At 42.0% G+C, this 24,241-nt stretch overlaps 1 protein-coding gene across 2 annotated transcripts in view; it reads right to left on the bottom strand.

The window, feature by feature from the left end:
- Window positions 1-24,241, bottom strand: part of MAP3K3 (mitogen-activated protein kinase kinase kinase 3) — a 40,470-nt gene that overhangs the window by 5,150 nt on the left and 11,079 nt on the right. The window contains exons 5-16 of one of the 2 annotated variants that reach the window (XM_050911751.1): window positions 21,009-21,108; window positions 19,568-19,681; window positions 15,990-16,110; window positions 12,069-12,202; window positions 11,311-11,384; window positions 9,641-9,708; window positions 9,314-9,406; window positions 8,286-8,477; window positions 6,471-6,619; window positions 4,529-4,660; window positions 3,694-3,823; window positions 1,885-2,062 (exon numbers count right to left, since the gene is read on the bottom strand). In XM_050911751.1, the coding sequence (XP_050767708.1) occupies window positions 1,885-2,062; window positions 3,694-3,823; window positions 4,529-4,660; window positions 6,471-6,619; window positions 8,286-8,477; window positions 9,314-9,406; window positions 9,641-9,708; window positions 11,311-11,384; window positions 12,069-12,202; window positions 15,990-16,110; window positions 19,568-19,681; window positions 21,009-21,108 (1,485 nt within the window). The remainder of the gene's footprint in view (window positions 1-1,884; window positions 2,063-3,693; window positions 3,824-4,528; window positions 4,661-6,470; window positions 6,620-8,285; window positions 8,478-9,313; window positions 9,407-9,640; window positions 9,709-11,310; window positions 11,385-12,068; window positions 12,203-15,989; window positions 16,111-19,567; window positions 19,682-21,008; window positions 21,109-24,241) is intronic. The other variant, XM_050911753.1, reaches the window with a different exon arrangement.

The following is a 24,241-nucleotide window of genomic DNA, read 5'->3' as shown; positions in this document are numbered from 1 at the left end:
CCTTTACAGTGCACAGCCTCAGAATGCCCACGTGGGGAAAAAAACCCTAGTATCTCCACTTCACAAGAAACCAAGCATCGTAGACAGTCAAAAAATAATTAAAGTCTTAACAGCTCCAAACTGAGAAGGCAGTAAGTTAAAATGCCAGTAGGGCAGATGCATCCTTACGTTAAGGCAAAACTCCTAGTAAAGTTAATGGGGCTCTGCAGGCTACTTCAAGGCAAGAACGTGATTATGGGGACGGACATGGCTGAGCCACCTTTCTGAAGCAAGCGTGACACCGATAGTTTCACAGGGAAGATGGGTTTCTGTAGTACTGCAGTGATTGGTTTTTGTTCAAAAAGGTTTAATTGCTTCCTCCAGGCCACAGATTAAGCAAAAGCAGCTAGTGAACTTCAAATATCCAGTCCTGTGTTTTGATCACATCGTTCCATTAAAAAGGCAAAACTGCCTCTTCTACCTTTAAACTAAACCCTCTTCTGAAGTGAAAAGCAAAGAAAAGACATTTTCAGAGGCAGACTTGCATCAATTGCCAAGACAAGGAAGGAAAGGAATTAAATCCAGTGAATATGCAAGAAATGACTTCTTGACAAGGTTTAAAATCCAACGTGAAAATTTTACACTGGTTTCCAGCCATTTAAGACTTACTAGAAGAGAGTACAGAAAATGCAAACCATGTGTGCTGAAGCGCTGGGGGTTTGCTCAAGAGCAAGCAGGGATATATTATTGTTTAGACTGATTTATACCGTTTAAGCAGATCCGGTTTCTTTAAGATATTCAGCAAACAGCAGGAATGTTTTTCATGTCAAGTCACTCCAGCAATAACAAATAGCTCACATATTCTGCCATTTAGGAAAAAGAAAATTGGAGAGGGGCCTGCAGCAGTGGCGGAAAGCCAGGTGGCTAGATTTGTTACGTCTTTTGAGACTCTCGGCCATACGTATCCACCCTGGGACTAACGCCGCACTGGAAAATTCTGACCCCCCTAAATAATGATTGGGATTGTAGGAACTGGAGCCCGGCCAACGGCAGTGTCTCTTTGATGGGAATGGACTGATGTCAGCACAAAGAGGAAATCCACAACTGCATCAACCCAGGGGGAAGGGCACGTGCTTCATTCTCTCCCCAAGCATCCCAACTGGGAGAGTCTGCAGAGCTTAACTCTTTGCATACGAGACACACTTCAGCTATGTTTCCTCTCACTGCTTGTACAGGAAATCGCATAGGCCTTGCTTTACTGTGGAGAGACAAACATACTTTTTGTCACTGTCATTTAGTTTAGTTTTATAATCTCACCTTTTTAAGGCTTCCAAAACTAACGTTTTGACACAGGACCATTTTGCTCTTTCCTTTCGATAGAGGCTGTTTCTTGGCTATGCCAATAATAGCATGGCTACAGTTTCCATTCATGCATACTTCAGATCACCTCTGATCTGACCTGTATCTTTTGTGTTATTCCAGGTTTGGGCATCTTTCCTTCAAAGCTCAAATTCTATTCCTTTCATTTCCAGTGTGTTATAAGCATACCTCATTTTATAACCAAATGAATGGACTCTCCCTAAACAACCTTCAGTCTCTCTTATAAGGGATATAAGAAGGATGGAAACCTCACACCAGTCAGAAAACAGAAAATCAGCTATCAGTTCGAGGGAAGAACGAGTGGAAATTGTTCCTGAAAAACTGAACCAGCAGTTGCACATTGACACTGCAAAGCACAGCCTGCAGCAGGTCATGTCTTGAGTTCAGATCAACTACTTCAGTTCGCCTGTAACTTTTGATCCAGACAAAATCTGAATTTGGATATATGGACGACAGAATGTATACGTCTTATCTCGCTCCAGAAAAGCTGTAAATTGATCTATGGACAGAAAGTTAAAGCCTCACCATACGTCTGCTTTTCTTCCATAGCCTTCTCCGCTGATCACCTCTGGGCTCATCCAATATGGCGTGCCAGTGACAGAGCGGATGCCTGTTCCAGACATACAGATTGTCTGCAGCCGTTTGCTGGCCCCAAAGTCCCCAAGCTTCACATTCCCAGCAGAGTCACGGAGAATATTGGCTCCTGGACAAAAAACAAAGAATGGAGACAGCTGTTTTCATGCAATCCAGCTGTTGGATCCGCAGCCTACAGAGCTGATATCCAACCCAGAAATACCCATACTCATGGTATGGCTTTTTCCCCATTAAGCCTCAGGTGACCTGCTAAACATCATTTCTTTAATTCAGGCTGTAGACAAGCCAATTGCTAATGGCTGCAAAGGGGAAAAACTTCAGGGGAAAAACACAAGGAAGTGAAGGGGGAAGGGAAATGAGAGCTGACTCAGCACCGTCATTGTTACACTGCCTGTAAACAGCTCAGACAGCCTATGCAGGGCCCCCAGGCCAATGGCTTAGATAGTACATAGCTGCGTAGAGAAGGATTTTGTTGGGATGTTGCTTTGGTGAGTACAACCATTGCTTTCTGGTCAGCTGGGTAACAGATGTAGCTAATTAAACCACTCTGAACTCCTACAATAAACAAGTCAATCTCCACTTTACTTGGTCAGAAGTCCTGAACAGGAAGCACCAGGGGAAAAAGCAAACTTAAGAGCTTAGCTTGTATGCGGACATAAACTAAGGCTTAGACACCAAAACCAATTCTTCCTCCAAAGCCGCAATAAGATCAAGAACCCTGTGTTGCCATTATCTGGTATGTGCCCATGTGAAATCCTTCTGCCCTCAAATAAAATGCACTTGTGCTGGGAGATAGCTTTATCACCTCACTTCCCCACTGGAAGAGCTGAATTCAGAATAACAAGTCTGTCCATCCAGCACCCTGGAGGCAAGTGAACAGTTTGGCTTAGATGGGTGCAAACTAGTGAACAACCCGCCAGGTAGGAAATCATTTGGGAAAGAGCACCACATGAGCAGTATACAAGGTGTTATTCAAGAATCAGCAGCTATTTCCCTTTGCCAGCCTAGAGGGGATGCAATGAAGATTTATAGGCAGGAACAAGAGGGTATTTTTCCTGCAGCGAGCAACTCTCCTGGTCCCTCTAGAGCACAGAAAAAATTGTGTGGTGTCTGCCACATCTGTTGACATTAACTCTTAAGGAGACTGGCTGGCTCCATGGGGTTATATTGGGAAGAGGAAGATTAAGGACTAATCACAGAGGCTCTACAAGGAAGACTGGAGGTTTCTTACACAGAGGAGGCAGGCCAGTCACAAGAGCCGGAGGTAAGCAGAATTGTCAAGAGCAGGCATGGAGCTCTTATGGCAATTGGTATGCCTACCACCTGAGAAACGGTACTTTGGCCAAGCAGAGAGGAAATCAGAAGGGAATCCTCAGGGAAATGAGCGTGCCTTAGCAGGGCAGTGAAAGTCAGGTGGCAACTCAGCCTCATTTTGCTGGGGTGTGGGAGAAAGATGAGGAGTTAGAGGAGTGTTCCTAAGAATCAGATGCTTCCAGTCTTCCTTACTATAACCAACTACCACGTTCTCAGGTCCTGTAGAGAGAACAGCCCAACTTCCCTCACCCAGCCCAGAACATGACCTTCCCTAAGCCCCGCACATGGATATAAGACCAAAAAGGGATAACTGAGCAAAGCTATGTCCAGAAGCCCCAGCCAAGATACTGAATTCTTAACACTTGGTTTCTTTTTTCAGAGTTCCTTTAGCACGTGGTATATACATAAATCACCAGCTGATCTCACCCTTTATGTCCCTGTGCACAATCATGTTGCTGTGAAGGTATGAGACTCCCTCGAGAATCTGGCGGGTGTATTTCCGGGTTACATTTTCCGTGAGAGCACCATATGCCTTCAGCTGGTCTTTCACTGACCCCTGCACCAAAAGCAAACAGAAGAGATTGGCAAAGAAATGACAAACCACAAATCTTGCAGTGTCCATTCAATTCCCGTGAGCTGCGACTGTGTTATACACCCAACTGGCACAGTAATGAATTCTGGCCTCTTCTAAAGCCTTTTTGTGAGGCTCTCAGAGCATCTTGCCCTAAGAAGCCCCTGTTAAGAAAAGCAAGGACACGCTTTACAGCAAAAATAGCTTAAGGAGGTTCTGTCTGCTTCCTCCATCCTTGAGCTGTGCTGGTACAAATGTTTGTGAAGACAAGCAATAAAATAGTTCAGCAGACTGATCCGGGTCAAAAGTCTCCCTTTTTGCAGGGTCAGTTTTAGCCTAATTTGCTGTACTATATGACTGCTCATTCAGTTAGCCTGATTTACAAGTTGGCGCAAGTCCTTTGAAGTACTTTGGTAGAACAAATTTAGACTGAAGAAAAGAACTGGCTTTAGTGACTAATGAAGAGAATGTATTTCAAGTACAAGACACTTAAAAAAACCCCAAGAGGTGATTTGGGCATAAATAAAAAGAAATTAGTGGCATTATAACCCAGTATGAGAAAGGGGCATACCTAAGAGGCTGTAAGGTGGATTACGTAGTTAGGGTAATCACAGCAACTAATAAACCAGCTAACAAAACCACCCATCTCACTTTATGATCTGTGACTGTGCTGCTTGTGTCAGCTCTTACCCCTGGCATGTACTCCATGAAGATGGTTAAGGTCTTCTCTGCTCGATCCCGTAAGCAGCCGTAATACTGAACAATACGTTCGTGCTGGAGATTCTTCAGCAGCTGAATTTCACACTCCAGGGCACTCACTTCCTATGGATGTTGAAGGAGAAAATAAGGTTCTGGCCCCAGGAAATACTCCATCCTAATAAATTTTTCCATGTCACTGGCAGGATGAGACCACTACTACACTGAAGAAGTCTAATACATGTCATTGGTTCACCTACTTCTTGGAAAAGGCAAACATTACCAATGCTTCACATTAATCCTTACTGTATAATAAGCAGGTAAGTATTGGTGCAGAAGCTTTGATAGTTAGACCAAAGGCAGTATCATATATGGATTTAGTACCAGAAAAACTTTGCTTCTTGTCTTGATTCTGTCAGCTGAATGGCTTTAACCAAGTTGGTTGAAAACATTCTTCACGCACAACACAGCTATAACCTTACTTCTCACCACTAAGCTGAGGGCAGCAAGTGTTAATTTCAATTATGAAAAAGCTCCGAATACACAGTTACAGAATGGCTAGGAATCTTTCTGTAGGAACCTCAACCTACTAGAGAGCAAGACTACAGGTGCTAAGAGTTCCTAAACTTCTTTTGTCACCAAGTCCTGTTCTGATTCACACTAATGATTTTACTTGAATCAACCTTAGAAACAGCTTCCTCTCTTATTTACTTCAAAGAATCTGCAGCTATGCACATGAAACTGATTCTCTGCTTTATTCTTGCCACAGACAACAGGGTTATCATAGTGCAAAGGCAAAAAGGCTATCCAACAATTTCAGACTGAATCAGAGATGTTTGTTGCCCACAAAAAGTATCAGGTTCTTGCTGAATCCAGGGAAGGAACAGAATGAACATCAAAGGTACCGGAGCACGAGGATTTATGGAAAAAGGAATGATGGTTTCCCCAAAATTAGTCCCACTTAACTCTCTCCACTCCTGCCACTGGAAGGTGCCAGGTTCACTTCTCTCGCTTTGGGAGAGGATGCAGCTCTTCAAGAGCAAGGACCTGGATGCTGCAGAGATGCATGGAACCAGAGGAAGCTGCTTAATCAGGCCAACTGATAGTTTAAGATTTGGAGTTTCAGTGCCTTCAAAATACATTCCAGCCTGTTCTTCCTTGGCTCAGAGTTACTGTCTGATTTACAACAGAGACATGGTATAACTTAGAACTTACCAAGTTAGGACTTATCTTGGCACCAATATCCCATATAAAATCAGAATAATTAAATCTTCACAGATCAGTTATTCCAGCTCAAAGTGAATTTGTTCAATATTGGGAAACGGGTACATTGTTAAAACACTAGCAAAGAACCTAACAGCCATTCCAGCTGCATCCACTGTGCAGGGAGTCGTGTGCTATCCTATAATTACAAGGTGCCCCTTCCCATCTCCACTGTTTCTAATGTGTTGTCACACCACTGTTCTTGATTAATTTACACACCACAGTTCAGTTTGTTTTGAAGACAGGGAGGATTCAGAAGTGGAAACCGGTAATTAATACCCTTGATGCAGGGCCTACCATATAAGCCCAGAAAGTGGGTTTTGCAAGTGCATGCAGCTTTTTTTGTTTAAAAAAGAAAAAACGTCCTACTCTTTCTGGGTTTAGTTTCATTCACATCCATGTCTAACCAGGAACACAGGGCAGTCTAGTATTCCTCAAATAACCTGGCAACAAACCAAAAAGCTGAGAAGGGAGAGCCAAAAACGAAGCCAGAAAACGGATTTTAGTTTCAGGCTGAAGTTAATAATACAGAACAGTAACTTTTAAATGACTCCTATTCCTCTCCACATGACTTGAAACCCCAGTATAAACTAAGATGCCAGCTTTCGAGGACAGACAGATACAGGCACTTTACAGGATCTTACACAATTTTAGAAGCTGCGATGAGAATTACCTTGCTTGTTTCAGGACTCTCTGGATCAAACTGGACCTGCTTAGCTGCAAGCTCTCTGCCCGTGTCCACATCATAGCACAAATACACACGACCAAAGGCACCCTGGCCCAACAGTTTTCCTCGTCGCCAGTTTATTGGAGCACTCGGAGCTAAAAAACAACAGTAACAATTTCTCTCTTCATTATACTATTTAAAGATAATGGTGATCTTTTCAAAGATCAATCTCCATCATACTGGGATTGAAACAGGTATTTTGCAGTTGAAGAAACAGACATGAGGCACTCTCCCAGTATGAGGGAGTTAGTGGCAGAACTCTGAACAGAATCCAACCATTGAGGCTCTCAGGACCTGCTGACTGGTGTCCCATTGAAATGAAACTGTGAAACATTTTGCAAAGATATACTACAGACAGGTTATTTGATGAGGTTGATGAAATTTCATTCCACCAGCAGGGTAGATTCTACAATATCACTATCTTAAGAGATGGCGTGGCAATTAAACAGCATCTTCCAACCCTTGATCTGTAGTTACTGCGTGCATCAGATGGAGAAGAGCTGGATCCGCCTTGCTAAATCAATCCCACCAAGCTGGGAATGACTGTTAAGCTTCTGGGACAACTTGAAGGACATTACTTCTGAGTTCTTTGCCAACCATTGGTTAGCTCGGGGTTCCTTCTCCTGTGGGAAGGATTTCACTGCAAGGCTATCTCTACAGCAGAAAAACTGGAAGTCATAATTCCCTACTAGACAGTGATAAGGTAGGGGCCATAATGTAAGCACACTGCGAGTATCTTCTTTACCTGCTGAACAATCAGACTCTAATAAAAATATACATGAGAACCAGCTAAAGCAGCCATCTCCAATACCCCAGCAGGAGGTTACGTCAGCAGGGAATTATGAGTTCTTATTGTTCAGCTGCACTGGTGAGCACATTGCACAAGCAGCAGTCTCCTGACCCAGAGATTAACACCTGAGCCCAGTTTGCCAGACTGCACTTAATACCAAAGCATATTACTCAAAGACCAGTGCTTTAGCTCTTAACTTTGAAAATGACACTACCAGACTCATATAATGCAATGCATCCAATTATGTTGTATCTAACAAGAAACTCCAAAAACAAAGACAGGAACCAGCCATCTGGACAGTGTGAAAATACAGAAGAGCTGAGAGATTAGCTTTGCCATGTCTAATTTAATCTGATTTACTGCCAGTCAGTGTTTTACTGTGTTGCTTACTCTGCTGCATTAATGTCTTCATTTTGATCCTTAAATTACTGTATGGGATATCTGAAGTTCATCAGTAATGATTTATGCTCCATTTCTTTTTTTTATAATGTAAAGTTGCCCAAAAAACAACTCAGGGATGCTATTAATACAGAAGTAAATCTTTCTACTAAGGAGCAAGTGAAATATATACAGCCCTTAACTAGTAAAATAACTGTAATCCACAAGCCTGACTACAAACATTAATGTATCACGAAAATAAACAAGCTTGTCTGACTGTTTTAAGAGCCCTGTAGATCATCTAGATCCAATCAACTTACAGGTTTTTTTACTTCTTCGCTGTATTTCCCATGCTTTCTAAAGGAAAGGCCAGCTCACAGTGCAAGACTACATATTCTCAGAAGAAAAAGAGGACCTGTCTTATAGGTGAGACAGACTGGTCTCAAAACATAGCCATGTAATTATGTGGGTTTGAATGGCTTGTTAAAATCAAGCTATGGTAATATACTGGGTCTGGAGTTCATCTCTAAAAGCCTTTCTTGCCCATAACCCCAGGAGGCCTTTCCCCAGTTATCATCAGGGCGACTGCTTACATTTGGTGGGAATGTTCCTCTCCTGCACACCAAGGGCATTTTCGCTGTCGGCACTCCGCAGGCGCCCCCGGGGGTCCAGGTACTGCAACGCCAGGCCCAGGTTTTCTCCGTTGGTGCTTAAGGAACGACTTGAAGGGACCAAGGTGAAAAGATTCCCTTGGTGACGCCGTATCCGGGGAAATGTCCTCCGGCCTGGAGAAAAAAGTAAAATTTTTTAAATAACATGCTTGCAAGTGGAAGGTAATGGCTGGAGGTTGAGCAACGAAGAAAAGGGAGAGAAAAAGACATGTTCTTGTCTGTTCCCATGGAGTAGAATCTACTGCCAAGCAGACAAGATGCAAAAATATAACAGTTCAGGGCTGATGCTGCTTGAATTCAGTACAGCTTGGGATCATTCCCAAAGTAGAAGGGAGAGAACACTTTGTAATGCCCTCAGTGCAGTAGTGCAAGATCTAAGCTTGCCTTCCAAAGCAAAAATCTGGTTTACAGGCTACCCCACAAGCTCTGAGGCTTGTTGACAACTACACAGACAGAATGACTTTCTAGATAACGTGCCTGGACTTGCAAATAAAAACTATAAAACAAAGATTATGACAACTTGCACCTCTTATGAAATTAATTTGCACAAAGCCATCTGATGAGCAGAGATGTGATTCTTTAAGTCAGTGGTATATTTAAAAGACCCAGAAGCAAGTCTGCATTGCAAATTAGCAAAGCACAATGAATCCCTGAAGGAGGAACCCGCTGTATATGACCAAGGCTAATAACTAAGTCCACTGCTCAACCCTAGTAGTCACCGATCAGCCTGGATATCCCCAGAAAGGACAAAGTAAACAAAGAATTACAAACAGCCATTGTGGGTTGCTATGAAAATGTGGCATCACGCATGGCAGCATTCACTCCAGCACTAACTGCAAGGACCAGGGCACGTCCAGACTCTTCAGCTAGGAGTTACACTCACCCCTGGAGGTTGCCATTGCCTCACCTTCTTTTTCAAGCCTGGTATCGAAGGTCTGAAAACAACTCACCATCGTTGTAGTCTTTGTGCTGCATGGAGACGTTGTAGCGCCGAGGGTAGGTCCCACCTTTCCCCGCTTTGTCATAGATCTGATTCTCGCGGTCTGGAAGGAGATGCAAAGAAAGAAGTGAGGCTCCTTCAAAAAGTATACGTTCTAATGACAGAATTTTCCTGTAACAGCAGGTTTTTTAGGAAGAGGTAATAAATAACTTCATAGCTTTTCAATCAACATATCCCCAGCTCTTCTATTTATACAATCCCAGCAAGCATGGAGAGTAGCCAGCAAACAGCAGAAAACGTCTGGATCAAATAATCTTTATACTGGACACTGACATACCTGAGAACTCCTGCCTATTATCAGGAAAGCTTTGCGCCCTTGACATCCGTGACTTCCGAAAAGAAGGACTATTAAAGAAAGAAGGCAAGAATAAGTTTTGCTATCTACTGGAGTGAAACCTACAAGGACTTTAAATACAAGCTAATATATTTGCACATCGGTAACGGTGATTCTCAAATCTGTGTCCCTGCAATAATTTCATGCTACCTCTGCAAAGCTGAAGTCAGGCTAAGTCCCAGCTAATCAGACTATTTCCCAATGTGGGCAGTCATCCTTTCTGTTCAGTTTGTGGCACTTATTCAGTGGTTCCCCAGCCTCTGGTTTGAGACACAGTGCTTCCTTCAGCCATGTGAAGTGGAAGGTTAAAATCAAGGCTAAGAGGAAGAGCAGAACAGGGTACCGCTTGCAGCACATTGCTCACAGGGCAGCAGAGAACGGGGACCACTGTCCCAAGCAGTTTACCATGAGGGGTAAGAGTTCCTCTCATGAAAACTTCTGTGCACTTTCCTCTCTACCAGCAGCAGATGAGCATAAACACAAACATTGCTTATAACACCGATCCCTTGCGTTTCTCCCCAATAAGCAGGGCTCCTCAGGCAAGCCTAAGTATGGCCCCTTGTTTGGCAGAAGGCCTTTAACATCTCTTAAGAGATTACACAAACTCAATCTGTGCCAAAGCCATGTTATTTGCAATTTTTTTTTTGTTAACCAGTGTAAATGGAGTGAGCCTGATACAGCTTTCAGACTCCCATATGAGATTCCTTTCCTACTACACAAAGAACAACAGCTTCCCCGGATGATGCCCACTCCTACAAGGAATAACCAGGAAGGCTTTTTTTCCCCCCATCGTCCACTTAGGGCAGGGAAAGGGGAGAGAAGGACAGGTAACAAATTAGCAATGCCCTCTTCCCCCAATAACTGGATGCATGCCTACACACCGGTTAACTGTAAGTGCTTCCTTGTGACTCCATAAACTGGAAGAAGTGAATGGCTACAAAAACCAAACCTCAAGTGCTTGACATAAAAGCATACACTACCTACAGGAATCAGCTTGGTGGAATCTTAAAAACATGCTGAAGCCCAGTATTGCAGGTGCTGGGAAGCCATAGCTGTTATTCAAGTTAATAGGATCTACGGCTGCCCGCCAACACCTCAAGCAACACCAACAGCAAAGAAAGGGAAGAAAAAGATCTAGAGCATCAGACTATGACAAACTCTTCATCAAAGGAAGAGCCCCCTATTGACCTTTGGAATTAGTATTATATCTTGCAGGACATAGGAATCTAGTGTAATGATATATTTCTGTAACCTTAGAATAGTTGGGTATTTTTTTTAAATGAACAAGTAGAGCCTTGTCTAAAAGAGATTTAAATACCCTGCAGCCAGATGTTCTTGGAGTCTAGGCTCCACACAGATGACATGCTTTAGAACTCTGTATTTGTAACATAGACCTACTGAAGCACCAGTTTGTTGGCGTATGGTTTTGCCAGAAAATAACACAGCCTTAAGACATAGTTAATTTTCTCTAAGAAATAAACTGGAATATAGGTAGGAAATAAGTTCCTATTTCTCTCCAAGAAAATTTATGAGATGGAAAACAGACTTTTGCGTAAGTACAACTGGCGTTTCAATTTGAGTAGATAAGTTCCTACCAGCTTGTACATTTGTACCTGTCTGCTGACCTGTCCAAGGACTGACAGCTTCCTGACACCGAGTTTTCAGCACTGCTTAAAGGGTCCAGCATCTGCAACACAGAAGAAATCATGTGGCAACATCAGTTCAGTCTAATGCCTAAAAGAGGCTGTGCAAGAGGATCAGAATCCACTACTGCTTGTCTGGAGGACATCCAGATGAGGAGGGAAGTCTAAAGCTATTGAGAATGTACATTTTTCCCTCATCTCCCACAGAAATTGTTAAGGACATATCAAATTTGAGATATTGCTTTAGGTGTTGAAGGACTCTGCTGTCAAAAATGAAAGTTTAAGTCAGCCTTGTGCTGCGTTTTGATCCCAACTGACTTCAGGAACAGAGTCTCTGTTGGTGCTACTGCATTGCTGCCTCCACCTGCAAGTCGCCCTTTGGCCTTACTTCCTACTTTTTTGAATGGAGAGCGCAGTTTCAAATGTAAGAGGGTCACACAAACCTGGTAATAGGAAACCTGAGCATACACATGTAACGCGCACCAAAACTGCTCATTCAGAGGTGGAGAGACAGTGCCCAATACACATGGTAACTGCTTCTGGCAGTCCAACAAAGGCTTTGAACTTACACAACTACAACAAGTCTGAAACATAGTTTAAATGAACAAAGCAGTACTAGTAGGTGCTCATGCAACTACAGCTAGTGAATATTCTGGAGTGAAAAAGAAGGCCCAGAGAGCTCCTTAACAGCTGGACTTACTTTTTTTCACCCTAATGCTCATACTTACACACTGTTCATTGGTTTCTGGGATGAATTCGCCTTCACTATTTATGCTGGTGTAGGAACCCTGCCGAGCAATGCGTTGTTGCCTCTCTGGAACATACCCAGGAGGTGGTGAACTTCGGCCTGTGTTCTGGGAACCTGGGCCAGAAAGAAGGACATTTTTGATATTTACGCTTACTGAAATGAGACTGCACATACATGTACACAAAATCCAAATATTCACCTCTAATGCTAGACCTCTATGATCACAGCAACTCTGGAGTGAACCTTACAGTCTGGACAGAATGGAACCAGGAGGTGCCATGTCAAAAAGTAAATCGTTCAACGAGCACCTGTACTGTCATTTTAGACACTACAAGATTATTGATGAAGCTCCTAACAGAGCAGTTACCTACTTCTAACCTCTTCTGCTCAACCTTCTGAGCATAATTTCTGTATCTCAAGGAAGGCAGGAATCCCTGGCTTTTGCGCATGAACTTCACTTCACTGCTGATCTCCACTAAACAAAACACTTGTCAGGGCAACCAGTCTTCTGTCTTGATTGTAAGTTTGCCTCAACTAGTGTCATTTACCTTGAGTGACAGCACTATCCCTGCTAGTCACCATCAGCTGAGTTAATTATACTGACACTGAACAATTTCAATATCACATGGGAGCACTGTTACCTTTGTAAGTAAACCTCAAATTTCTGTTTTACTATGTGAAAAATGAAACTGGATGACTAGTTTGGGCGAAAACACATGGAGGTCAATTCTGCAATTTCTGTTAATTAGATGAGATAGCTAGATGGACAGAGAGTATGTTTAGGGGCCAAAGGATGAGAAAAACATTTTACTCACCTGTTAATGGTACTACCTAAAGAGTTTCTGTTGTGCTACCTACTGAGAGAACCTTCACCCCATGGATTTATTTTTCTCCTTGCAGATCTCAAAGAAGATGATACTTTAGAAACAGGAAGATACAAAATCCCTTTTTGCAGTGACCTGCAGCTCCCACCAAGTCACGCTGTGAGCTCCAAGAAATGCAGTGGTCCAGCCAATCTACTCAAGGTCACCCATGAAGTCAGAGAGAGCATTTTAAGATCAGCTCTCAAGCTGTGCTCTTTACGATGCTGTCTTTAATTAACTGTGTGTACTCAGGTGCTATGAAAGATGGGTAAAGATCAGCAAATACTCTCCCAAGGAAAATATTTTCTACAGAAGTTATTCTAATAAAGAGTGAAGGCAAACATCGGCAGAAGCTAACTGAAAACCAGTGCACACACCTTTCAGAGAACTGCAGAAGGAAAAAAAAACCCAACACTGGCACAGTTTAGAGTGCATGGAGGGGTGAACTACATGCAAAAAAAAAAAAAATCTATTCCTTAGAGCTACTACCTGATTTTCCAAGTAGCTCTGCGGGGCTCACGTGACATTACAAGCCAACTGGCGTGGAGATAAACAAGAGAGTGTGCTTTGGGGCTGCACTGAGTCACGGGAGCACACTTTCACTCTTTCCGATACAATGCCACGGCTGGTCGAAGGGAGCCCAAGTCCTGCTGGCATCGGCCCAGCTGCTATTGTGGAAAGGCCACCATCACTGGGCAGGAAAAGGAAGTCAGCACTAAATCAATGTATATCAAAGGAAGTGAGTGGAAAAAACACAAGTGCTGCCAGAATGCTTAGCAACTTTTATTTAAAAAAAAGAAAAAGTTATCTTTACTTCCAAACTTCTGATTTGGTGACAGCAGGCTTGAGGCCCGTCCACTTCAGAAGACAGGAACTACACAGATATATCTCCTGCATGCAAACAACTTTTGTTGAACGCTGCTTTCGAATTGCATTGCATCACGTGGTATGACTAGGAAAGCCTCTATGCCTGAAACGCTAGGAAACAGGGGTACATTCCTTTTCCAAATCAAAGATAGGAAAAGAGAAGGAAGAAGAAATTCATTCAAGACTGAGCTATTGCCAAATTACTATCAGACCTCTGACAGAACTGGAACTCTTCCGGATCTCTTAATAATGTAACAGTCGGGTACTTTGACATGTTCAGAAAATAAAACCAATGCTTTCTTGATTGATGAATGACAGGCTAATCAGAAAGCGTCCATAAGCTGGGATAAGAGGAAAGAGTCTGTACAACTGGGAGACAGAAGGGGCCCCTTATTACTATACAGTTTACCCACGACAGACACTCGGTACAGTCTGTTAGCTTTGGCATCATTATTTGGATACCTTAGAATGCCAATAAAGGAGAGAGGTTTTTTTTTAAATAAAATATTTTTGGCATCAAATTTGTCTGCGAAAAAAGAAACGTGGTGTTCAGACGTGCATGGATACCGCTGCCTTCTTCATAGGACCAAGGAATGTTGCTCTTTTTATGCATATTAACTTCATACTAGAAAGGATGGGAAAACTTTTTTTGTCCCAGTTTCAGTCACGTACTTCGCAAGCTTTCAGCACTTTTGTTTGTTTGCAACTTCATAAAAGCAAACGGTACAAAAGGGGATCAGCAGACTCTAGACAGGATACAAGCAGGTTTGCTAGACAAGTCTAGTATTGAGAACTACTGGTCTAGTTCTCAAGTCCTTCTCTACTGAGCTTACTCTCCCAATTACCTTTGGTCAGAACAGTGTGGATCTGATTCCGGTTTAGACTCCCTGATACGGAGACTGTCTGTTCTAGTTTAATTGGATTTATTATTTGACACTAGGATTGCATTGCAAATACTGATCTAAAATCCTGTAATGATTATGCCTCAAGTTTACACAGTTAATGAAACTGAAGCTCTCCTCTTCCCCAGAGGGAGCTGGTTTAGAACTTGGAAACAAAACAACTCTGACATTCCCAGCTCCTAGTACTGCCCTCGTGATTTGAAGCGCCTGTCATCTGAAGCATTAGGTCTGACAAGCCCTAAAATAGCTGTTTTAACAAACACTGCCATCCTCTGCTTCTGTTTCCAGCAAAATTTAGCTTTTCTCACTTCTAAAGCGAAAGTCATTTATACAGAACACCGTCTTAGGCTCTAGCCTTCATACTGCAGATCCCTATTATTGCTCACCTTCTTCCTGCTCTTTCACTGCTCACTGAGTTTCACACCAAGGAGCCAGATTCTAAACCACAGACTTTTTTTTTTTTTTTGGACCCATAAGTCCTTGAAGCAGTTTCAGCTGTTTTAGTTTTTCATATAAAAAGTTAACAGCTTTGAGCATTCTTCAATCACAGATTTGAATAGTACTGCAGAGTTATACAGGGGGTTATAACACAGAAATTGGGATGACTCAGACAAATCTACCAGAGATAGAAGTCATAAAAATTACAGGAGTCTTACATGAACCTTTCCACTAAACATGAGTTCACCAAGTTAACAGAAACACAAAGGAAACGAGACAAAGGTACATATTACTCTGACTTTTCTTATTATCTTTTGTGCAGCTGTGCTAATCACCTATGATATTCGCCTTGTGCTCTACTCATCTGGTAATTAGGAGAGTGAAAGGTTAGGGAACTCGGTATGTAGGGCACTGGTTGGATATGCAGTGGCAATTCCTGTGCTACTAGTAAAATGCCTGATTACAGGAGTGAGGACAGATTCCAAAGCCCAACATAAAAAAAAAAAAAAATCAAATCTAGGTTTCATGAACTGAAATTGCCAATCTAAATAAAAAGCTTAATGGACTCACGTAAGCTTTCCAAATTTCTAACCTCAATGAATCTGGCTTTAGGACATCCCCTTTAGCAGCTCCTCAGCTGTTCAACAACTTAGTAAGGAACTTTGAAACATTCTATTGTAAACATATTAAGAGCTTTTGAAAATGAACTGCCTTGTCCTAGAATAACCTTTCAATTTCTCATGGCTTTCATAAACACTATACCATAAACACTAGTGCCCAAAAGATATGTTTCACAAAACAAAGACAAGCAGAAGTGGCAAAAATACTCACTGACAGACAGATGCCTACTTCTGGGTTCTGGCTGCTGATAGGGTGTGCTCACATCCCCCACAGACTGGGAAGTTTTAATCCTGACTTGTTTGGGCAGTCCAGAATGGGGTGAAGAACTGGTCTGTTGGGTAAAATAAAAAAAATAAAGTGATACTGAGGAGCTCAAGCAGTCTGGCCACAGTTTCAAAAATATCATTACGTTTAGTAGCAAGAAGGTAGCTGAGAAACAGTTCTAGAGCCTGAAATCTTATTAACTTCACAGAACACAAACAATAAAGGCAGCAAGAGCAAGCTTTACAATTATGGTGTAAAACAGGAGTCGAACAACTAGAGCATGCTACTCTCCAGCCTCAAATCCAATGCAGGATTTACAAGTCTCTATGTTTGCCTTCCATTAGCAACTTCCTATGAAACCAACTTTCATAGGGGCTCATATCGCTCACTGAGATGAGAACATAGAAGAACCTACAATTTCTATGAGCCACCTTGGCCAGCAGAGATAAATTATGAATCTTGCACTCTTTCAGAAGCAGTTAGATAGCAACCTGACTCCCCACAATCTTTAAAAAGTAAACTGACAATTCAGACCGTCTAAGTAAAATAAATTCTAGTTTAAGAGCACAAAGAGTTTGGAGATGCCAAGATGAATGCTGCCTGTGTTGCTTTTATTCATCCTTCCCTGAACTTACATAGACATAATCTAATGAAAGATCATTTTTCCACAGTGCCTTCGTCTCATTCAAACCAGGAAGAGGAATGAAAGGAGACACGCCAAAGGACTTCTCCCCAGTTTGTTCAGAAAGATAGAAGGGGTAACTCCAGCACGCTTTGTAGGAAGAGGAACTGCAGGATGGTTTTGCAATTTAGGGCAGTAGGATGCTGCCCAGGAGAACTGTTGCCCTCCTTGTGCAGAAGTTATGCACAGCTCTGCCACGAGAAACTGCAAGGCCACTTCAGACTCCAGAGGGTGCTCACTTGGAAATATTCAGACTTGCAGCTTCAGGCAGCTAACACCTCTGCGCTCTCTCCATGGATGACACAGGGAACATGGGCTCTTAACACAGGACTGAACAGGACACCAGCTATCTGAGGATGGTGCACTAAGGTCTGAACATACGAAATACTGTGAATTGCCAACCTCCCTCAAGCAAATGAGATCCTATGCATGTAAAATCAGGTGCTCAATACTAGTGGACATTTTCAGTTTTAATCTTCTTGTCCCAAAGTACCTAATTTTACAAGAGGGTATAATATTCCCTTCCTCTTGTGTGTTACAGAATTTAACTAATGTTAACTTATTTTATTGAGATGAACAGAACCAAAGATACCCCAAGGAAATTAATTCTGACTTCTGAAAATAATGTGAATATGACTGGCAAACAAAGTGTGAGGCCACACAATCAAAAAAGTAAAGTATCGAATAGTTGCTCATTTAATAAGCACTTACCCTTGCACAGAGTAAGGAGGGAGCCTGATTTCAATTACATAAACTCTACCATGAATAGATTCATGGGAGCTGAGTAAAGGGTGCAGAGGTCACACCATTTATGTGGATAGTCTGGCTTTAGGACTCTAGGTGTTCAACTTAATCAGTTCTTCCCATTAGTTTCTAAACAGAAAGAAAGGACTGACAACAGAAGTGAGTTGCTTGATAAAAGAAAGCACAAATGAGCCACAGAGAGAGGCACAAGAAAATTAACATAAACGCTATTCACAAACACAGGCTCTCAGTACTAGTCACACAGCTACTGCTGCAAAGTAAATTCGTTTTATATACGTATTTGTGCCAAAGTCACGGCATTACCTTTCCATCCCCAGAAAAAGAAAAGAGCACAACCAAAACAAAATCTGCATCCTGTACTTCAGGAAAAATAATGCTTCCCGCTCCCTCAGTGGGATGAGATCATGCAGCCAAGAAACCTCCTTCAGACTTGTGGGCTTTTGCTTTATCACATGTAGGCCTCTCCTGTCAGGCAACTCAGAGCTGAAGAGGAAGTCGGAGGAGAGGGGGGAAGCAGTGGCACTTACTGAAGACTTCGCTGTTTGTTTCTGCTTTGAGCAAAAGAGGAAAAAACAGCTAATAAAAGGACAACACCACAGTACTGGCTACGGGCTGGTGTAGGGATGAGATTTACTAAGTGTTTACTGTAGGTGGCTTATGTAAAGTTTAGATAGTATCATTTAACATCTGGTTTGCAGTCTGAAGACACTGAAATTAATAGAGGGCTGTAAAAGAGGATTGTTTTACTGTGTTATATCAAAAGTTGAGGCCATCTTTTACAGACTGTTTCCTGACAACACAGAACAAAGTCTGACTATGCTAGGTCAGACCAAAGGCCTTCTTGCCAAGTATTGTCTTCAGAACAGCCAGTAACAAATGCTTAGGGAAAGGGAACAGGACAAGGAACAGTACCATCTCCTCCTACACCTTTCCAGCTTTTGGCATCCAGTCATTTGGGAAAGGGCTGTTAACACTCCTGAAGGTCTTTGTATTTCTATTAACATGGATTATCAAATTCAAAAATAGCGAGAAGTATATTTAAGTTCTCCTGACAGTTCCAAGAATTACAGGTGTGATTATTTCAAGAGTTTGAGCTCACAGCCTGCAGAATTTGAATAGGGATGAACATTCAAGATCGACAAGCTACTACCAACAGAGCTTTCAAGACAGACTAGCTTTTTGTATCACACTCTTCAAGAGAATTTGGTAATTTGCAAATAAAATATCTAAGTTATCAAGGTCTTTGGCTTGAAAAAGCCATATGACTTCAATTCTGAAAAAAAGACATTGGTTGAGTGAACAAAGCTCTCCAGTCACAGATCAGGAATAAGGGAAACTTCTGACTCTTTCTGCCCTCTTCAGCTTGCAGCTCAATTCACTGTCCAAAACAGGCAGCTTTGGGAGCTTGACTTAAAGACTTACTTCTCATGTTATGATCTTTTCTGCAAAAAAGTGCAAACTACATTGACACTCACTGCCACAACCACTTGTGGTATAGGAAAGTGAACCAAGACACAATCAAATTCATCTTAGGTGTGAATACATCGTTATTAGCTAAAAGCAACTTAGTTTCTACAGAGTAAGGCTGGATTCAATGCATTAGGTTACACAACGGAAAAATCATTGGGAGCTGTCCTCAGGCTTCTCACCCAGGAAAAAAGTGCTAATAGCTTGTCTTCAAGGACAATCTGTGCTTTCTTAAAGGCAAGATAATTACATGCACTTTCAACACTGTGCTATTAATCAAAGGTAAAAAAAGTTCTCCGCGAACCAAACTCATTGTGTTTTCTGAATACAGTCATTGGGTACTTGATATAAAATGGCCTTCATATTACAGCTTAAAAAGCTGCAATGTTTTAGTCCCTGAACAGCTGCTGAAGCCAGGGAAAAAAAAAAAAAAAAAGAAAAAAGAGATACCTATAGCTAAGCCAAAGCAAAGAGGATAAACATATGCATTTGTGTCTGTGAAGAGTGATTTTACTAATCCCTGTTACTCTCGGATAAGGCTACAATCATGTTTCAGAGACTTAAGGGTAAACACCTTCATTTTGCTGCAGTCACAGAAGTTGTTACCTACATGGTTTCTGTCCTGAGACAGCAATAATATTCTAAGGCTTTTCACATTAGAGCTTCGGTCTAAGAGATCTACTGCTTTATCCAGGTCATCTTGATTTTTCAAAGGAATAGATAGCTGCAAAATAGAGAACAGGGAAAAAAATTATTAGAAAAGACAGAAAAAGTAAGTCTACTTCCACAATAGGTATTTTAACAAACATTAGAAAAAGAAAAAAAAAAAATCAGGATATAAGATAGGACTCTGATTGCTCAATTATTCCACAAATTTTCATTACAATACTGTCTTACTGTCCTTTTTAACAAGGTTTTCCTCCCACACCGTCAGAGAAATGGCTGACCCTATGCAAATTTCTCTAAGGCACCATCCACAAAAATACTAATTGCCACCTGAATTTGTTGTTTGCAAAGAACAAGTCAGAGACAGGCCCCAGACTCCCTGATGAGAACACTGTCTCAGAATACTTACGAATCCAGACCTAACGATCAAGTGAAAATTGGGTTTCAGAGAGAGACTAGTACAAAGAAGATTAAGACTTTGAAAGAGGGAATCAAAGAAGAATTTAAAATTTGCTAGTAAGACCCCATGAAATGACCCTCGGACACCCTCTATTCAACAGCCCACTCACATCTCGAAACGTGAATGTTACTAACACTGAAGAACCCCTTTCATTTTTGTCCAACTCCTACTGGTGAACGGGGTTTTGCATCTCTCTCATGAGGGATGCAGTCCCAAATGGTGGGAGGGCAACACCACAACAAAAAAAACCAAGGAAAAGCCAGGATGTCCAGAGTGAGAAAGCCAACAGAATACTTTAGATTATTAACACGGACTACCCAGTTCCTCAGAGACAAATGCTATTCCCCATGTCACTTTCTTTTACCAATGAGGATGCCCACAGCCTCCCTACAGCATCTCATACCAGAGAGCCTCCCCTCTTCTCTACCTCCCCTTGTTCGCCTAATAGCTGGGCAATAAGCAGAAAGTGTTGCAGTCAGCAGGAGGTAAATCTGTTACAAATGGCTGGATGGCTGCTGCTGGTTAGCAGTCAAACACCACAAACAATACTGACTCTGCTATCGGGCAGCTGAAGAAATGACCCCGGGACTGCCCGCAGTCCTCAGACTGTATATATACTGGCCTGCAACAGTTGCTTTCAACAGTCAAAATACTTCAAACACCTTTTTTTACTTCCCCAAGAGAGTCTCCCAAACAATACCAGTACAAGGAAGCAAGATGCTAATGTTCATACAATACACATATCAGTGTGACGTTTTGTCAGTATCAGCATGTTTTCCTCTGGAGCAGAGCGATTCAAATATGGTTCGTATTATAGGGAAGAACGGAAAATTAAATTTAAGGGTACAGAATTTGGGATGGGAAAAGGAGGTGTCATCCAGAGAGAGCGTTACATGTTCAGAGCACTAGTAACAACGCTCTGTACCTCATTGTTCATGTAGTGGAGGTCCAGTGGCTGGCCAAAGGCTGTTTTCACTTTCTGTTGCACATCTTCATAGCGCACGGGACGGACAAATGGGATAATTCTGGAACGAAAGAGAATCACTGATTTAATTCAGAGATATACTTCATAATGCAATCAAATTAGATGGCTGAACCATTAAAGACACATTTGAATGTTCTTTCATCCTCAAGGAGGTAGTGAACCTTTCTAATTTGAATTGATATTAATTATTTTAGCAAGGAATTCTTGATCCCTGGCCCATTTCCAAATGGTTTGTCAAAATGCAATATTCAACTGAAGATTTCAAATAGAATGCCTTTGTCCCTGGACAGAAAAGTATCCTTTACTGAATAAATTCTTTCACATAACAGGATACAAATCTCCTATGCACTTTGGCTTAAAGAATACTGCCTCAGGCACAAAACACAAACAAATACATTCAGTGAGAGTTGAATTAAAAGCTGCAAAGGCCCAAAGAACAAAAAAGTATTTGCTTTAAGTACTCCAGTATCTGAACTCAAAACTCACTCCCTAAAAATTTCCAAAACGCGTTCCAGTTCAAAGGTTTCAACAAACATTCCCACAGTAAAGTCAGTCCTGAACTCCTGAGGGAAAGCATCAGCAGGAGGACACAAAGGAATCTAAAACCCCTCTTTCCCAAAGGTGGTCTGTGATGTTAGCTCCACGTTAGCCCTCTGCATGCTCAACTCAAACATCTCCAAACATCTGAATCACAGGCTCACTACACTGTCTCTGCAGTTATCCTTCAAATCCTGTGCAACGCAGCAGGGGCTTTTTCTCAAGAGTTGAAGTCAAATCTAACTGTAACTGTGCAGCCATTTGTCACTCACGGCTTGCTTTATTTAAAAAAATTGCCTTTTTTTTTTTTAATTACAAAGGCCAAATAGATCAAAACTTAAATACTGCCTCAGCTGTAATAGCAGTGGCACAGCTGACTTGCAATAATTCAGAATATTCATGTAACACAGATATCTCAGACAGAATATTCATATAAGACAGATCAGTCTCACACTCTTGTGCTTCCTCCCTCACGAGTATTTGTCATATGTAATGCATCTCTGGGCACCTTCACCGACTGACACACAAAATATGCACAGATGTAAATTATTCGGATCACTTTCCCTGAGCCCAGACCTTGTGACACACTAAACCCCCAGTTCTAGCACTCGGCTCTTTCCTCGCCGGTTGAATGGCAAGAGTTTTAGACTCATATACACAAACGGCCCCAAGAAATCCAAAATGGCAACAGGCGCAGCCATCCTAGGGGACCCTGCAGAATCCTGCAGCACATGCATGCTTTTCAGAAAATGACAGTATACTTTTGTTTGTTTTTATCACTGTTTTGCCTACCTTGGAATAGAAACTCTAATGTTTTAGGCAAAGTAGTAATATGAAGTTCCAGCAAAGCACCTAAAACTGTTTATTTTGCTGGAATGTTCTTCTGTAGGAAGTTGCCAAGTACTCAGAAAGTTGCTACCTTGACAGCCGTGGAAAACGACAATTTTCACCCTCTTCAGAAGAATCAGCGAGTAAAATATCCTGGGTCAAGAACTGTAGGATTCAGATGTGAACTATAGTTTACAACTGACTATTCTAGCAAACCAAGGACGTCTACTGCTCAGAAACCCACTTTTCACCTCTCTGCTGCACAAGGCCCGGCTGGTGGGTTGTTCCTGCCTTCGGGCTCCTGCAACCAGACTTCTCGCCATCTGCTTCCATGGGCCATGAGACCACACTGCGTCTCCACTACCAGCAAGTTAAACAAACGGCTCTGGGATGCAGCTGACTGCCACCATCCTTCTGCAAGCTATTAGACACTTCGATAGCTGCTTACCCCACCACTGCAACTTGAAACAACTCTGCTTTGGCATAGCTCAAATACTGCCACAAAAAGCTTGATTATTAGCACCACTTAACAACTTTGCCATCAGGCAGAAATAGGAAGACCTGAATGGACCACAGAAACTCAAGACCTATCTTGCTCACTGGAGCAACTCTCTGAGCCCAGTGAAACCCCGAATCACCTCTGGGGAGGCTCACACAAGTTCGTGCTGAACCCGTGCTTTGGATAGAAGGCTTAGTTTCCAAAATGTCCATCCAGCCTGCTTCGCCAGCACTCAGTATCCTTTCATGACATGCAGCTTTTGTTTTAAATAGCTCTAGTGTTAGTCGGCTTCCTTAGCCCCTTCCCAGGAAGGGTTCACCTTGCTACCAGACCTACAACGTTCAGCTATTTAGAAATAATTGTCCTTTTTAAAAAGCAGCCCACAATAACATTTTCTACATATTACTAAGAAACCCATCCATGAAATTACAGTACTCTGGCACCATACAAATGTAATTTAGCTCTCAGTTGAGCTGAAGTCCCTTATAAAGGCTTCCATTCTACACTCAATGCATTAAAAAGCAGAGCTGTTCTTAGGTGCCACAAATTCTATTAGTTTAAAAACTGTGCACTCTTCTAACACAAAATCATGGACTGCAGGGTTTAAGGAGCCCATTCCTGCCTGACCACCTTAAATATTTGTGGTTAGATCTGGCAGCTCCTCTGAAACCAAGCACACACACTTACATTCTCGGTGCAAGCTCGCTGTCTGTAACTGCATACCACTTTGGGAATGGGGAATTCAGGCAAGCGTAACTGCATAATTAGACTAACACACAATCAACCTTTTCATTTTAATGTTACTTCAGAAAAAAACCTTTCTTCTCCCCTGAGCTCTGTGCCATCTTAAATGCACTCAGGCAGAAGACATGCAAGATGATAGGACTGTGGTGACAAGATTTTGCTTCCGAGTTACGTTGTCCTAACATGGTATCACAAGAAACGGTGACATGCCGCACAGTGGCTCTGTTGTAGTCCACACAATGCCTGTGACACAGTAGAGTGCTGAGAAGATCTGGCTGACATAATGCGGCAGTAGATACCAACTATGATTACTTTTAAATTTTCTCCTTGAGGCCCGAAAGTCAGTTTTTTTTAGTGACAGAATTCACCATGTAGTACTTTGGTGAATGAATCAATTCAATTTTTGAGGAAGACTTTACAAATTATCCTCTGCCATCTGCTTTATCAACAAAGAATGCCTGCTTGATAGCAGATAAGGGGCTTTTTGAGACCTACTTTGAAATGTCTAGGCAATTTTACCCATTGGAAACAATACTGTAAACACTGAAAATGCTAATTCAGTTAA

The sequence above is a fragment of the Gymnogyps californianus genome, chromosome 28, assembly GCF_018139145.2.
Source record: "Gymnogyps californianus isolate 813 chromosome 28, ASM1813914v2, whole genome shotgun sequence".
Lineage (NCBI taxonomy): Eukaryota > Metazoa > Chordata > Aves > Accipitriformes > Cathartidae > Gymnogyps > Gymnogyps californianus.
This window is presented reverse-complemented; position numbering and strand designations above follow the sequence as displayed.